The 15,650-nt window shown below is 43.6% G+C and overlaps 1 protein-coding gene and 1 pseudogene across 1 annotated transcript; both read right to left on the bottom strand.

The window, feature by feature from the left end:
* Positions 1–308: 308 nt before the first annotated feature.
* Positions 309–5,211, bottom strand: LOC125550680 (annotated as a pseudogene).
* Positions 5,212–5,359: 148 nt separating this feature from the next.
* On the bottom strand, positions 5,360–10,014 carry LOC125550681 (2-(3-amino-3-carboxypropyl)histidine synthase subunit 2). The gene is made up of 10 exons (XM_048713732.1): positions 9,877–10,014; positions 9,599–9,783; positions 9,019–9,127; positions 7,809–8,202; positions 7,309–7,378; positions 7,144–7,211; positions 6,519–6,634; positions 6,341–6,447; positions 6,108–6,247; positions 5,360–5,894 (listed from the first exon to the last, which is right to left on the bottom strand). Exons 1-10 carry the CDS (start codon positions 9,958–9,960, stop codon positions 5,644–5,646), a joined length of 1,524 nt encoding a protein of 507 aa, XP_048569689.1. The 5' UTR covers positions 9,961–10,014; the 3' UTR covers positions 5,360–5,643.
* Positions 10,015–15,650: the final 5,636 nt, after the last annotated feature.

The following is a 15,650-nucleotide window of genomic DNA, read 5'->3' as shown; positions in this document are numbered from 1 at the left end:
TCTCTTCATTAAATATGTGCCACATAAGCAAAGTTGTATTGGAGTGTGTGATGTTACTCCTAAGTTCCTCCCCATTGTGACCAGCCGGAGAGCAGTAAGACCTTTGTCGCATTAATGACACATTTACAATCATAATTCTGTTTGCGTTTTTTTTACGAAAGGAGCCTAGGCTCCCAATTTCGTTGCATGAAATTGATAATGCGGAACGCCCAAGAAGTGAACGAACATTTAATGCAGTGCATCACCTGGCCGTGAACCTGATCAGCCGAATAACCTCACTAAGGAGATGCCCACAACAGTTTAACATACGACAACATCGCCAGAACTATTGGACACCAGCAACCCCTAAGCATAAAGCATACAGAAAGAAGTAACCGATCAAAAACCACACAGTAAAACTACCATAGGGGCCCAGCCTTGCTTTCTACGAAAATACTCCGCAGCCTCGTGAGAAAGAAGTTTTATGCACATGTCATTCATGCAACACTGCTTCAACTACAAGTAGAAGAAGTTTGTGGAATTTTCGGGAATCTTAAAACTATGAAGCTTTATGCACAATGGACCTTCACTGTACTCCAGCATGATTCAGCAGTGGAAGGTAGATCATAGGTAATTCCTTGCCTTGAGGACCGACTATTTCTACATCCCTTCCAGATTCCTCCCAATCCTACGCATTTAGAGGAACGCCTTGACCGGCACAGAATGCTTCTCAATCCTACCATTGTTGAGTAAGTTTGCACGAGAAATTGTCACTAGCAACATATGCAAAGTCTGCTATATAGTGGTGACTCACCAACCATGATTCTTCGTGTTTAATACCATTGGCTCATAGTGAATTCATCACAACAAAGAAGAAAATGTGCAAGGCCCTACAAATCCTATGAGTCATTGCCCTCCCCACGCATGCTGCTCATCGTTTACATCATACTAGCGTTATGACTTTACACGTTTGCATATGCTCTTAGCTGTGGTAAAACCAGATCCGGCACCAGCGGATTGAATGGCAAGAGAGTACATTTGGAGCTCTAGTTGTACATTAAGTATGGCATCATTGTTTTCTTCCCCTATAGCACTCATCTTTTCTAGACCAAGGAGTGGTGAGTCGGTTCAATACAAAATAATGTTAAGCAAGACCATACTTTTGCACCCAAAGAAAAAGTCCAAGCTGCAATTATTGAACTGATTCTTCAGCTTCGTTTTAGCCTCCAATATATGCATCCCTGATTCTATGCAGCCTGCCAGCCACCTCCTCCATGCTGATGCGTTCACTTGGAAAGGACTTGGTGCAGCAAAGGCCAACATTCAGCACAGAAAGTAAACAATGCACTCCATTATCCTCCGCCGATGGAGCTTCTTCGCAAAGGTCCAACTCTTGTACCAGTTGTGGATCGACGATCTGCATCATCTTCTCAGGGAAGTTTACTCTGCAAACTTTGCAATGCTTAATCCGTCCTTGAACATGCCATCTGTTGGGCTCTTTCGTATGAATATTTCAAGGAGAACGACCCCAAAGCTGTAAACATCGGCAGCGGTAGAAACTTGACCACCCGCTCCATATTCTGTAGATTGCACATATGGAGGGATCAGTTCGATCTCACACTTCCAAGTAAAACAGGAAGAAAACCACAGCGTAAAAAAAATAGAAAAATACCTGGAGCAACATATCCTATGGTTCCCCTGATTGCAACCGAAGAAACTGATGTCGAGTCACCAAAGGATGATGAGACTTGCAACCTTGCGAGTGCAAAGTCTCCAACATGAGCTACCATGTCATTATCCAGAAGAATGTTGCTAGGTTTGAGATCACAATGAACAATACTCCCGTGGTGGTTATGGTGTAGGTACGCCATTGCATCTGCTACACCAACCACAATGCTTAACCTTTGAGCAAGTGAAATGTAGCTCCGTTTTAAAGAGTTGTCATTGTCTTCCGTTGAGTATAGCAAGTTATGCAAATCCCCTCCTGGCATGAACTCATACACTAGCGCCTTGAAATCATTTCCGCTAGAATCAATGCTAGAGCATGCAGTTAAGATACGGACTAGATTGCGGTGTCGCACATTTCGCAAAGCATTGCACTCTGCAATGAAGCTCCTCTGTGCTCCCCTTGTCTCTAAGCAAAATACTTTCACGGCAACCACATTTTCTTCTTGAAGTATCTTCCCTCTATATACTGAACTGTATCTTCCCGTGCCAATTAAATTGGATAAAGAGAATCCATCAGTTGCTCTAACAAGATCCTTATAAGAGACTTTGGGGAATTTACCATCAAATGAGAGCGAAGAAATGGATGTTTTCAAATGGTTTTTCCTCTGCCAAAGTAATACAAAGATCACCATAGCAAGCAGTGAAAGCATGCAAGCGAGTGGGATCGCTACTTTGAGTATTACAGGTAGCCTGTGTTTAGATAAATATGAAGACATAACAGAACATGAAGGCAGGTGTAAGTTCGATGCCCCACCACAAAGGCCCTGATTTCCATCAATATGTGTGGCAGTTGCGTTCTTGAATATTCCATGTACTGGAACCTTGCCCTCAAGATGGTTGAACAACAAATCTAGTTGTTCAAGATGCTGAAGGTTCCCAATAGACGCTGGTACTGATCCAGTTAAGTTATTGTAAGACAAGTTGAGGACTTTTAGGCCAAATAGGTTGCCAAATGAAACAGGGATGTTGCCACTGAAAATATTACTGTCCAACTCAATGTCTTCCAAACTTTTGCAAGCACCCATAGTGCTTGGAATATCTCCAGATAACTTGTTGGCTGAAAGCAACAAAATCACAAGCTGCTTGGCGTTGCCTACTTCTGCAGGAAGTTGTCCATCAAGGTTGTTGGATGATAATCCAATTTCCCTTATTGTTGAAATGCTGAAGATCCCCTCTGGTACCCTACCATGAAGTTTATTACTGGAAACGCTCAGTGTTTCAAGTGATTGAAGGTTTCCCAAGCTTATCGGTATGTGCCCAATGAATTGGTTTGTGTCTAGGAGTTCTATTAATTGGGATAAATTGGAAAGGGAGGAAGGTATGTTGCCTGTAAACATGTTGGTGGATAAGCTCAGTTTTTGCAAAAATTTGAAAGCTCCCAGCCAGTGTGGTACCACGCCTGTAAATCGATTGTAGTCCAATCCTAAAATGATCAGGTTGGGAAAGTTTGCTATGCCGGAGGGAAAGTTCCCTGCCAACCGATTTTGTCCCAAAAACAGATATTGAAGATTTATGGAAAGGTTACCCAACGAATTTGGCACCTGACCTTCTAAAAGATTACTTGCTAACGAGAGACCTTGTAGCTCAGTACAGTTTGCTAAGCTACTCACAAAATCCCATTCTTGCTTGTTGCGTGCTTGGACCTTATTCGTCTCAATATTTAACTTGACAAGCTTGGAGAGTCTGCCAATGGAGCTAGGCACAACCCCGGTAAAATTATTGGTCGATATATCCAAGACACGTAGACTGGATGCATTTACGAATGAATGGGGGAGTTTCCCATGAAAAAGGTTCTGGGCTAACGAAAGTATCTGGAGATTAGGCAGAGAGTTACCGAGATCGGAAGGTACCTCGCCACTTAACATATTCGTGTTAAACCCGAGGCCGGTGAGACTAGAAAGATTGAGGATGGCTGGTGGAAACATGCCTGCCAACAGATTACTACCCAGATAAAGAATCTCCAGCCCGCCCAACTCTGCAAGCTCGTCAGGGATGCGGCCTTCGATACGATTAAACGCACAGCTGAGCTTCCTCAGTGCTGTGGCATTGGCGATGGAAGGAGGGATGGTTCCACCAATGTCATTAGTTGAAAGCTGCAGCTGCTGGAGGTTTGGAGGGAGGTCCGCAGGGATTTGGCCATCCAGACCATTGTTGTTGAGCCAGAGGACCTTGAGGCTGGAACAGTTTGCAAGGCTGGTGGGGATGCTGCCCTGCAGAGTGTTGTTGCTCAGGAAGAGGGTCTGGAGGCGACGAAGGCGGCCGAGGGACGAGGGGATCTCCCCTGTGAAAGTGTTCGTCGGCAGGGCTAGATTTCTGAGGAACGTCAGGTTCCCGAGCCATGGAGAGATGTGCCCCGCTAAACCCAGGTTCGCTAGGTGAAGAGAGACGACGCGGCGCGGGTCCCTGGTCCTGCAGGAGACGCCTTCCCAGTCGCAGAGGTGGGTGCTCTCGTTCCAGGACGCCAGGGCTCGCTCCGGGTCAAGGATGATGGCCTTCTTGAACTCAAGCAGGGAGAGCCAGTCCGTTTGGTTACTGTGAGTGGAGGTGGTGACGGCTTGTATAGTAGCACTTGCCGCTGCTATGAGCACCAGGAGAAACTGCCCAATCACAGCATCCTTCATTGTGTTATACTCTGGCCGAATCTACATAGCAGAGGGAATTTAGATGGTCAGGAAACGTTGGCCACATGCGTTTCAACTAGGAGGGTGAATTTTTGTATGTTGCTTACCTGAAAAATTATTTAGAGTCGTCTCTTTTCTCAAGGTTCTTGGGCACGATTCGAATAGGTGAAACCTTGGCTACTGCACGTAGCTCATCAGAGTTCTCTTCACATCCCTATGTAGAGTAGAAGAGGAGAACATGAATGATGTATGCAGCATGTGAGAAGCAAAAGCTAGATGAATGACACGAACAGATGCTTAAACAAGTGAGGCTTACTTGCTTGCTTACTGCTGCCTTGGTCGCCACCGGCGGTGCCGTGCGTTGCAGCAAAACTGGTCAGCAGCCGGCGACGATGGGGTGAGCAGAGTCTGAGTGCCCATGGCCATGGGTTCTCTCGTTTTTATAGGGCTTCACTGTCTCTAGCTACTAACTAGTAAGTCAAGGCCACTCTATTCAAAACTCATTCGGATCCGCTGCTTTCCATGCTAGTTGACTCCAGGTTCGTCGTCACTTGCCCATGGACTCGTGGAGGGGTTGGCGCACCGGAATGCTGATCATTTTATTCGCAATCTGCCGGCCGGCCGGCCGGCTAGTCAAGATGCCTTGGCAGCCAAGAAATTTCGACTATACTGTCCAATGATTCCTGCAAGTATATATTAAACTAGAGCTCCTACTCAATCACCTGGATAGGGACGCCGGGATCTCCTTTCCCACACCCTTCTTCATGCAGGTCTTTAAGGTGGCTGCATGGAACATCTCGAGTCAAAGAAACACAAAGTTTTTGACAATGTAATCCTAGTCTGGACTCTTGAAAATTATATTTAAAAAAGGATATTTATATTCTCTCCGTTTGGCTTGGGTCCAAGTTCTGTACTCCACTCCCCCTTGATGTATATTTCCAATATATCTTGTAGATAACACCTCTGTTTCATTGAACAAATTTATACAGTTCTCCTGGAGGCATCACTCTCGATAATGTGCACGCAAAAAATTGGTTAGACAGGGTCACCAAAATCTTCTTAATTTGGCAAAGTGACACAGTTTTACACAGATTTCCACAAGGGACAATTGTTTCTTCACATGTGCCTCATGGCTCACAACAAAACTGGACCTGCAAATACAGCAATTTCTAGTATACAAAGCCCAAAGGACAGCCAAACTAGGCCCTAAGCCAGTAAAACGCCATCCAAAAGTATCATTTTCCCCACTAAAATGAACCCACAGGCTTTCTTTCCCCACAAAACTATCCAGCATGCAAATGCACGCAGCATTCCTTCATTGTGGGCTCTTTGTTTTCTCATCCGAGTAACCAGCAGCCCTCCCTGTCCTGCCTATCAAGACCGAGTCCGGCGCTGGGCCCTCGTATTCTCCAGTCATACCACGGTAGGACCGGGCCTTGAGGTATTCGATTGCAGACTTCGCACCTCCTTGGTAAAGAACTGCGTCGCTATTTTGGTTTCGGGTGCTTAGGGCCTTCTCCGTTAGCTCGGCCAGTGCAAGTGATGTTTCTGAATGCTCCTCGTTTTCTGTGGTGCCAAATGGCGGGAAAACACATGTGATTTAGAAGAAGAAAAACGCATGAATCACGAGACCAGGACTACGAACATGCATGGAGTTTTCTACAAGGTTCCACATGAAAGATGGAACTCAATAGGTAACACACTATTGTTGCAAGAATTTCAATAGGTAAAAGAACTAGTGCACACAGTGACAGATTTATAGATCCAAGTGCATAATACCTTGAGCACAATCATCTTCCACATAGCCGCCTTTGATAAAAGAAAAACGTGCTTCTTCACTTTTGCTTACAACTTCTGGTTTCTCTGAACTGATCAAATCCTTGAAATCCAAAAGATATTCTCCAGTCCATTCTCTTCCTCTGAAAATGTGTCACAGATCCAATAATGATGATAAAGAAGATATTCTTCAAACTTAATGCCACACGTATACTGGCGTCAATAACGACATGTACCTGCTAAAAGCTAATACAGCTTCAAATGGTGTGATAACTGGGGCTAGAAATTCTTTGCTATCCAATAAAGCAGTTTGGGCACAAGAAACATATACAAAAACTTCGCACTGCCACAGAAAAAATCTGTCAGTTAATCTACATATGAGAAGCAGAACAAACTATTAGAATTCACTAGCACCTCAGGAAAATTGGCAAGCTTAGCAGAATTAGGCCGTCCCATGACCAGTGTATAAGATTTCTTTCCAGCAGCTTTGATCAGATTTTTCATTTGCTCGACTATGTCAAGGTAACCAGCTGCATCAACAATAAATGTGCCACAGAACCACAGTTATGTGTCCACTACAGTACCAAAGTGATAAGTGTAAATACCATATGCTAAGGGAATAGTTGTAGTCAAGTTCAGTGAATGAATCTCTAATCATGAAGAAATAGGAAGTTCAACTGGAAGAAAAAACATAATCAGGGCCTGACCCGGTCAAACCACCAAAGAAAAAAAAGCATGCAGATGTCCTGTTTTGAACTGCTTCAAAGCAGTCGAATAAGCCTTTGGTCTGAACCAATCAGAGTATCAGACTGGAGCAGATCAAACCAAATTAACCCACATGCACAAGATATTTGATGCTCAACATATGGCATGTTTACCCTGAAACACTGAGGAAAGAGGTGCTAAAATCTGAAGTCTAATTCAAACAGTTCCTCAATACCACATTGCAGAGCCAAACCCAGGCTAGCTTAGATTTCCATGCTCACCTACCTAACATTGGCATAATTATTTTCAATATTAAAGGTAACAATGTACATACCAACGCCTAGAGTTCCCACCAAAATGCCAACAATATTTGCATCCTTTGCCTTCTCCACAAGGTAATATCTACAAACAGTTTGTATTATTATTAATACTACACAGATAATGTGTACATGCATTTCAAAGGAAGATAATAGCATACATATGCTGCACAAAAATGTACCTGCGCCTAAGAATTTTCATCAGATGAGAGACATCCCTTGAGAATTGATTTGCTGCTGTGTCGTATCTAACTGCATACAAACGTTTCATTAATATTCAATTCATTTCATTAGAAAGATCTTTTCTCTTAGGAGCAAACATAAAAATAAAGGATGCTCGAATTAATGCTACCACATAATACCATACCCATGTACTGCATGCCAGGGTGCCAGGCCCATAATAAAATGCAGGAACCCACTGGCTATACTATATGTTAACAATACAAATCATTTAGCAGAAGTCATTAATACATGTCCTAAAGGTCAAACGAGCATGCTCTCCAAGTCTCCATAGTGTAGTTTTCATATTGTCATATAACTGTTTACACATGTGTCAAGGGAAGCAAACTGGATTGTACATTGATATATTATAGAGGCAAACTAGAAAACTAGACAAAACATGATTTGCATGAATTGAAGTGATTCTCCAACTAGCCATCAAATGAGGAAGAGGGAAACAGACCTATATCACATTTATTGAAGGTAAGTGCAACGTTGGCAAAAGCAGAGTTATCTTGTCCAATCCAGTATAACAAATAGTCATCCATTTTCTCATCGGTGGATATGCGCCATGTAAGGCCTCCAAGATTATACTTGCGCGTGGACCCTTCCACATTACAGCAACTGTTCACAAGTGTTGCCAAATCATCATTGTGTGCAGGCAAACCATCATTATGAGTGCTTCCATTGGATTGAGAACATTGCTCTTCTGCAGTAGAACTTGATGACGGACTCATTTCCGAACACAGAACTTCTGCATAATGGATTTCGGAATTTTGACAATCTGATTTGCATAATCCCACAGTGGCTCTTTTAAGATCGTCCAAAGCATGTGCATACTCTAACCCACATAGCACCTATTTAATAAGTCAGATCAGCAAAATACTATTGCAAGTATAAGTGATGAATATAACAATTGATAGCTCGACAAATTGAATCAGCAAATAGTAACACTGCCGGAAACATGCAGCAACAGAAAAAAAAGTAGTTAGCAGATAAATTAAACCATATGCAGGCATTACATAATTATTACCAGAAACAGGGTAATTTCATGCAGATGTAGCCATTAACGGCAACACAACAGAATGACCACAGCCAACTCAATTTGTTTTTGTTCTAACTACTCTAATTTAGAGTCATGACCTAAATCAATTTTGTGTACTTCCTTGCGTAGGATATGGCCTAATTGATATTACATTTAAGATTACCGGTAAAGTTATATTGCTCTAAATAATAAATATTTAAAACTTAGAAAGAAAATGCCTATAACCGAAAATGCCATCTTTTCTAACTTATTAATTTTATTTAATATACTTAGAAAGGGTGATTTTACTTCAGTAGGAAAGGCAAACATTTTCAGTATGATGATGTTACGTGGTTCAGAAAAAATGTGAACTCCAGAATTCAATGACAAGGACTAAATTGATGCTTATTCCATAAACCGAAGCACAAGTTTCAGCATAAGAAATAGTTTGAGGCATACAGGTGGTTTACTGATTTCTCTCGAGCAATTTAGCAACAAGCGGCAACCGTTTTCAGTATGTTGATTTTGTAGTGTAGTTTAGAGAAGTTGTGTTAACTCCAGAACTGAGAATTCAATAACAAACGAACATCTTATGCTTATTCCATATACTAAAGCACAATTTTCAGCATAAGAAATAGTTGAGGCATACAAGAACGGGTTTACTGCTTTCTCTCGAGCAATCCAGCAATGAGCGGCAACACGAACTGATGTCCAATGGTGCCTTCCCAAATACGAAGAACGCCGGCAAATTCGATGTCCTGCATTAAGATTTGTTCTTGTCAGCATACAATTTTGATATGTGAAACTAAAAGGTAATGGCTTCCAACAAACAATCATCATAATGACTGGAATTTACCATATGTTACAATTGTACAAGCGAATAAAAACGAAATATTAGTATGATAAGCGTCTCCCACTGACATCATGACCGGACATGAATGAGGAACACCTTCTATTACTATCAACCATTTCCTGCTAAATACAGAGCTGGCAATGCCTTTGCTAGACAGCAGACCATCTCTGACATGATTGCCTAGTAGTAATTATCAATGCCCCTAAAAGAACAATCTGAAGCATCCAATTGTTAATCCAACAAACACAGAAATGAACCACATACAGAGACAAAAACTCCTATTCCGAAGCAACAATCTTGTTTTCTCGACTCAGCCTGCACATTAAAACGGGGCGCAACAACTGACGAAGGGTGATGGGGGCAAAGAAGGGCTCACGGGCTCATGCAGGAGTGGCCGTAGTGGACGACGCACTGGGCGTCGATGTTGGACGCCCCCACCTCATCGACGCAGCACGAGTTGTACGCGGTGTCGGCCATCACGAACAGCTTGGCCCCGCCGCCGAGCTCCGCCCGGAGGGCCCGCGCCACCGCCGCCGCGTCCTTGAGCAGCTCGTCCGGGAACTAAAGCGCCATGAAACCGAGACAAGTAGCCAATCAAAGGGCAGCTAAAGCACCAAATTAATCTCGAGGAATGAAGGGAGAAGGGGAAATTACCTGGAGGGCGACCCTGGTGTAGGCGCGGCCCCGCAGGAACTCGGCCGTCCGCGGGATCTCGTACCTTGAGCTGATGTCGACCATGGCGGGCGGGGGGGGGGGGGATGGGGGGGTTCGCCGCTGGCGAGGGTGGATTCCGCTCGCCCGCTCGGAGGGAGGGAAGCGCAAAGCAGCAGGAGAGCTCCGGCGAATGGGGAGGGAGGGGGCGAGGGTTTTGCTCCTGGGACGCCGGCACTCCTGCAGTGCTGAGCTAAAGCTGGCCATATGGGCCGTGCCTCGTGGGCCGGTCCACTGGCATGGATTTTCGGCCTGGCACGCCACGCGATTAAAAAGGCCGGGCCGACCATGGAACAAGGCCGATCTCCAAGGTCAGGCCTTAAGGCCGGGCACAGCATGGCCCATTTAATTGTGGGGCCTTTTTAGGGCTTTTTCAAAGCCTTTTTAGAGCTGTTTTAGGGCTTTTTCGGCCTTTTCAATGCCGGACCGCCCCGCAGCCGTGGTGTGCTGGCCCGGCCCTTTTAACTCGTGTGCCAGACTGATCTTCTCAAAGCTAGGCCTTCGGGCCGACACAGGATGTGTCGTGTCAAAGACTTTCTATAGCCGAGCCGGCCCATATGGCCAAGTTTGTGCTGAGCTCATCAATGGATTTTTTTTGTTTGTTTGAGCCATTGGATGGGAAATTTAGGGTTTAGAAAGATGCACTCACACACTCCATATGCAATTGACACATAACTAGACTCGAATTAGCTAAAAAGGAGAATAAGTTGATATTGTACTTACATGAAATTGGCATAAGTACTTTTTAATTGCATGTGTGTTGCAGCAGTGGCATATATATTTATGGTTTACATCATGACTCGCATATATCTTCCACCCATTGTCTTCGCCTCCTCAATCCAATCTTACCACGTATGTCAATGGTTCATCCTGTCACGGTTCCCCTTTCACTGCCACCCACGCACTTTGGATTTTAAACACATAACTATGCAGTTTGTGTATATGCAAATGTTCCAAAAAGAAAAAAGAAACGGTGCATAAGAGATCGTCGATATCCTTCTAGCATATGCATGACAGTAGGACGAAAGGAAAAAAATAAAGACATAGGAACCTAACTAGCACACATGTCCGTGCGTTGCAATGGGAAAAAAATAAATTCACGCACTATCCATCCGTGTTGCCTCTTCGTCATCCACTCATGAATCCAATTCCAAGATGATGAGACATAGCAAAAAGAATATGTGCATTACCAAGGATAATTATTTTTGTATAGATGTATGGAGGAGCGTGTGCAAAAAAAGAGTACCACCTTAGATAGTTAAAAAAACTAATATGGATTAGTAGATCAAAAAATCAAAGAAATGCATCTTACTTTATTAGTAGGCTGACAAAAAAGACCCATGTATTGAAAACGGAGAATATCACACACCCTATCCCTGATAATAATGCCTCAAGACCTTTCCTTGTAAATGTAATCCACATGATGATGGCGTAACACCCGCCCATCTGCCGCTACCGCCGTAGCCAACCCACACATCCTCCTCCTGCTAGCATGACCATCAAGCACGGGGAAGATCTGGGAAAAAATATTGCCATCTCTATGGTCCACCGATCTTGTACAAATGCGGCAAAAATTTAGAGTAGCATCATGGGGTATTTACTCTTCTTTCATGAACTCGTATAAATATAAGCCGATAAAAAAAACTTAAGTGTCATAAATTCATAAGCAAATAGTAGTTGGTAGATCATATACGCACTTATTCTAAATGTGCGAATATAATAGGATGAGTGACAGATACACTTATACAAATATTGCATTTGCACTTTGGGCCTTATGTGGTACTACCTCATCAAAATATAAAATGTTTGATCTAGATTTAGACAAAATAATCTCTTATACATTATTACATATGCAGTATATGGGGCATGAGTTGACAATCGCTCCATCCTTAATACTACTATGCATCTTATTCATCTCATCTGTGTTCCTAAAACTAAATGTATATTAGACGTTTGTATTATAAACTATAAAAAAAATAAAGTACACTAACTTTCATGGGTGATCTATCCTGGCTTTAGCTCAAGCACGTGGACCCATCTAACTTATATCTTCACATGGGTACTCGTAAGACTAGTCACAATGGGAGTAACTTAACTAGTAACATCACACATTTCAATACAAAATTGCTTATGTGGCAGCTAATTAATGAGGAGAGAGGGGTTTGTGGTAACTTAGCTAGTTACTGTAACATCACACATTTCAAGGCATAATGAGTCTATAGCCTAATAAATGAACTCTTTCATGATACCACTCATACGTTACTACCCACTATGGAGGTAGTAACATAGACTAGTAACATCGGCAAGTTACTACTTTATATTACTCCCCACTGTGAGCAGTCTAATACACTGTAGCTGACCGGCTAAAATAATCCACTTGAATCCACTACCAATCTTATCTCTCAGCAGCCAGCACTTTCGTCAATGCCCAGACCAAATAGAGATGAAGGAAGCGAAGGGGAGGTGCCTGCACGGCTCGTACGCAGGTGAATCTGGCCGTTGGGCGACGTAGAACCGAGGTGGCGAGTTCGGAGGTCGAGCAGACCACAGCAACTGCGATGCTCCTATGCTCGTTGGAGTGGCGCCCGTGGCCACCAGCGCGGCGGCTGCACCCCTGTGCACAGCATCGCCGGCAAACTCCCATGCCGCGGCCTGGGGAACCTCCATGGCTGACCTCATAGAGCGCCACTCTGTTTTATCCGCATGCGGCGTCCCACGCCCTTCCTCGCCAGAACCGGCCGGCCCAAACCCTCCATCACAACTTCATCCGCTTCTCTGCGTCCCTCGAACGAGCATAGCTGCCTCTCCCACCACTCCTCCACCTTGCCGCGCTGTTGTCGTCGTTGTTGCTTTCCTTGCCGGTCCTCCCAGGCCCGGGAGACCTCATGTGGGTGCTGCCATGGATGAGTACAAAGCTCGAGCTTGCCTCCTCCCCCCCCCCGTCCCTTGCTCGAACACCGCCGCCGCCAGCCCAAGCTCTGCCCCGGCGAGCTTCCTACTCCTCCTCTTCACTTCCCCGGAGGCACAGGCATGTTCCTGCTTGAGACACCGTCATCGCCTGACAGTGCTCGGAGACACCACTGCCACCGATGTCGCCGGATTGCCCTCAACCCCCTCTTTCTTGATCTCAATCTACATAGCCCGGACACGAACTCTGATGACTTCGATCTAAATCAGAGAAGGACAGAACGGGGCAGGAGGTTGCAGATCGATGAGGGTAGGGGTGGCGGATGGGCAGGGGAAGGGGAAGACCGGTGATAACCCACAAGTATAGGGGATCGCAACAGTTTTCGAGGGTAGAGTATTCAACCCAAATTTATTGATTCGACACAAGGGGAGCCAAAGAATATGCTCAAGTATTAGCAGCTGAGTTGTCAATTCAACCACACCTAGAAACTTAATATCTGCAGCAAAGTGTTTAGTAGCAAAGTAATATGATAGTAGTGGTAACGGTAGCAAAAGGTAACAGTAGTAAAAGTAATGTTTTTGGTATTTTGTAGTGATGATAGCAATAGCAACGGTAAAAGAGATCCAGTCAAGTCATACTCAATGTAAACTAACAATAATGAATGCAAATGACAGCGGTGCTCTCCAACTGGTGCTTTTAATAAGAGGATGATGACTCAGCATAAAAGTAAATAGATAGGCCCTTCGCAGAGGGAAGCAGGGATTTGTAGAGGTGCCAGAGCTCGGTTTTGAAACAGAGGTGAATAATATTTTGAGCGGTATACTTTCATTGTCAACATAACAACCAAGAGATGGCGATATCTTCCATGCTACACACATTATAGGCGGTTCACAAACAGAATGGTAAAGTTTATACTCCCCCTTCCACCAACAAGCATCAATCCATGGCTTGCTCGAAACAACGAGTGCCTCCAACTAACAAGAGTCCCAGGGGGAGTTTTGCTTGCAGTTATTTTGATTTAGTTTGCATAAAGCATGGGACTGGGCATCCCGGTGACCAGCCATTTATCTCGTGAGTGAGGAGCAGAGTCCACTCCTCTTGAGAATAACCCGCCTAACATGGAAGATACAGACAGCCCTAGTTAATATATGAGATATTAGAGCATACAAAACAGGATATTTATTTGAAGGTTTAGAGTTTGGCACATACAAATTTACTTGGAACGGCAGGTAGATACCGTATATAGGTAGGTATAGTGGACTCATGTGGAATAACTTTGGGGTTTAAGGGATTGGATGCACAAGCAGTATTCCCGCTTAGTACAGGTGAAGGCTAGCAAAAGACTGAGAAGCGACCAGCTAGAGAGCGACAACAGTCATGAACATGCATTAAAATTAATCAACACCGAATGCAAACATGAGTAGGATATAATCCACCATGAACATAAATATCGTGAAGGCTATGTTGATTTTGTTTCAACTACATGCGTGAACATGCGCCAAGCCAAGTCACTTAAATCATTCAGAGAAGGATACCACCCTATCATACCACATCATAACTATCTCAATAGCATGTTGGCACGTAAGGTAAACCATTATAACTCATAACTAATCAAGCATGGCACAAGAAACTATGATCTCTAGTTGTCATTGTAAACATGTTTATTCATAATAGGTTGAATCAGGAACGATGAACTAATCATATTTACAAAAACAAAAGAGGTCGAGTTCGTACCAGCTGTTCTCATCTCAATCAGTCCATCATATATCGTCATAATTGCCTTTCACTTGCACGATCGAATGATGTGAATAATAATAATAATGCACGTGCATTGGACTAAGCTGGAATCTGCAGGTATTCAATAAACAGGAGAAGACAAGGCAATATGGGCTCTTTTGTCAGATAAACAATAATGCATATAAGAGCCACTTCAACAATTTAATTATGGTCTTCTCCTATCGACCCTCAAAGAAAAGAAAAGAAATAAAACTATTTACACGGGAGAGCTCCCAACAAGTAAAAGAAGAACAAGAAATCTTTTTGGGTTTTCTTTTTAATTACTACTACAAGCATGGAAATTAAACTGATTAAAAGCTACAACTAATTCTTTTTGTTTTTCTTAAGGTTTATTAGACACACAAGAAGAAAGCATAAAAAGGAAATAAACTAGCATGGATGATACAATGAAAAAGTATGAGCACCGACATCTAGCAATGAGTGTGTGAACATAAATGTAATGTCGGTGGAAAATACGTACTCTCCCAAGCTTTGGATTTTGGCCTAAGTTGGTTTATGGCCACGGCTGGCCTGGCGGATATCCATAATAGTAGTTGGGGTCATACTGAGATGCAGCGGCTATCGTCTGCTGAGCTGCAACGTGGCGACGAGCGGCCTCCGCTCTCCTCTCGTACTCATCTGCCTCATCTCTGGTAATGGTATATCTTCCTCTTGCCTGATAATCAAATAAGGCAGGAGCAGGGAGAGTAATATGGACAGCACGGCGTATGTCAAAAATTAGTCGATACTGGAGAGGCGATTCATTCCTCTCGACAAACTGATGGTGAACCATAGCATTAAAGTCTAAGTAAGCAGGAGGTAATTCAATATCATCTTCGCGTATGGCTACACCAAGAAAATTAGCTATGCGGGTTGCATAAATTCTACCAAAGAAATCTTCATTAAATCTATTAAGATGCAATCTACGTGCAACAATGGCTACCAAATTATAAGATTTATCTCCCAACACAGCACTCCTAAGAATACTGAGGTCGGGGACACACATGTGACATGCTTCATCTTTACCATTAAT

This window comes from Triticum urartu, chromosome 4 (assembly GCF_003073215.2).
Source record: "Triticum urartu cultivar G1812 chromosome 4, Tu2.1, whole genome shotgun sequence".
Taxonomy (NCBI): domain Eukaryota; kingdom Viridiplantae; phylum Streptophyta; class Magnoliopsida; order Poales; family Poaceae; genus Triticum; species Triticum urartu.
This window is presented reverse-complemented; position numbering and strand designations above follow the sequence as displayed.

Excerpts from the sequence above, each read along its gene's own strand:
- LOC125550681 (XM_048713732.1), bottom strand. The coding sequence starts at position 9,960 with ATGGTCGACATCAGCTCAAGGTACGAGATCCCGCGGACGGCCGAGTTC. Across the intron at positions 7,379-7,808 it reads CTTCAATAAATGTGATATAG|TTAGATACGACACAGCAGCA; the intron begins GTCTGTTTCCCT and ends GTTTGTATGCAG. Across the intron at positions 6,248-6,340 it reads GCTGTATTAGCTTTTAGCAG|AGGAAGAGAATGGACTGGAG; the intron begins GTACATGTCGTT and ends ACACATTTTCAG.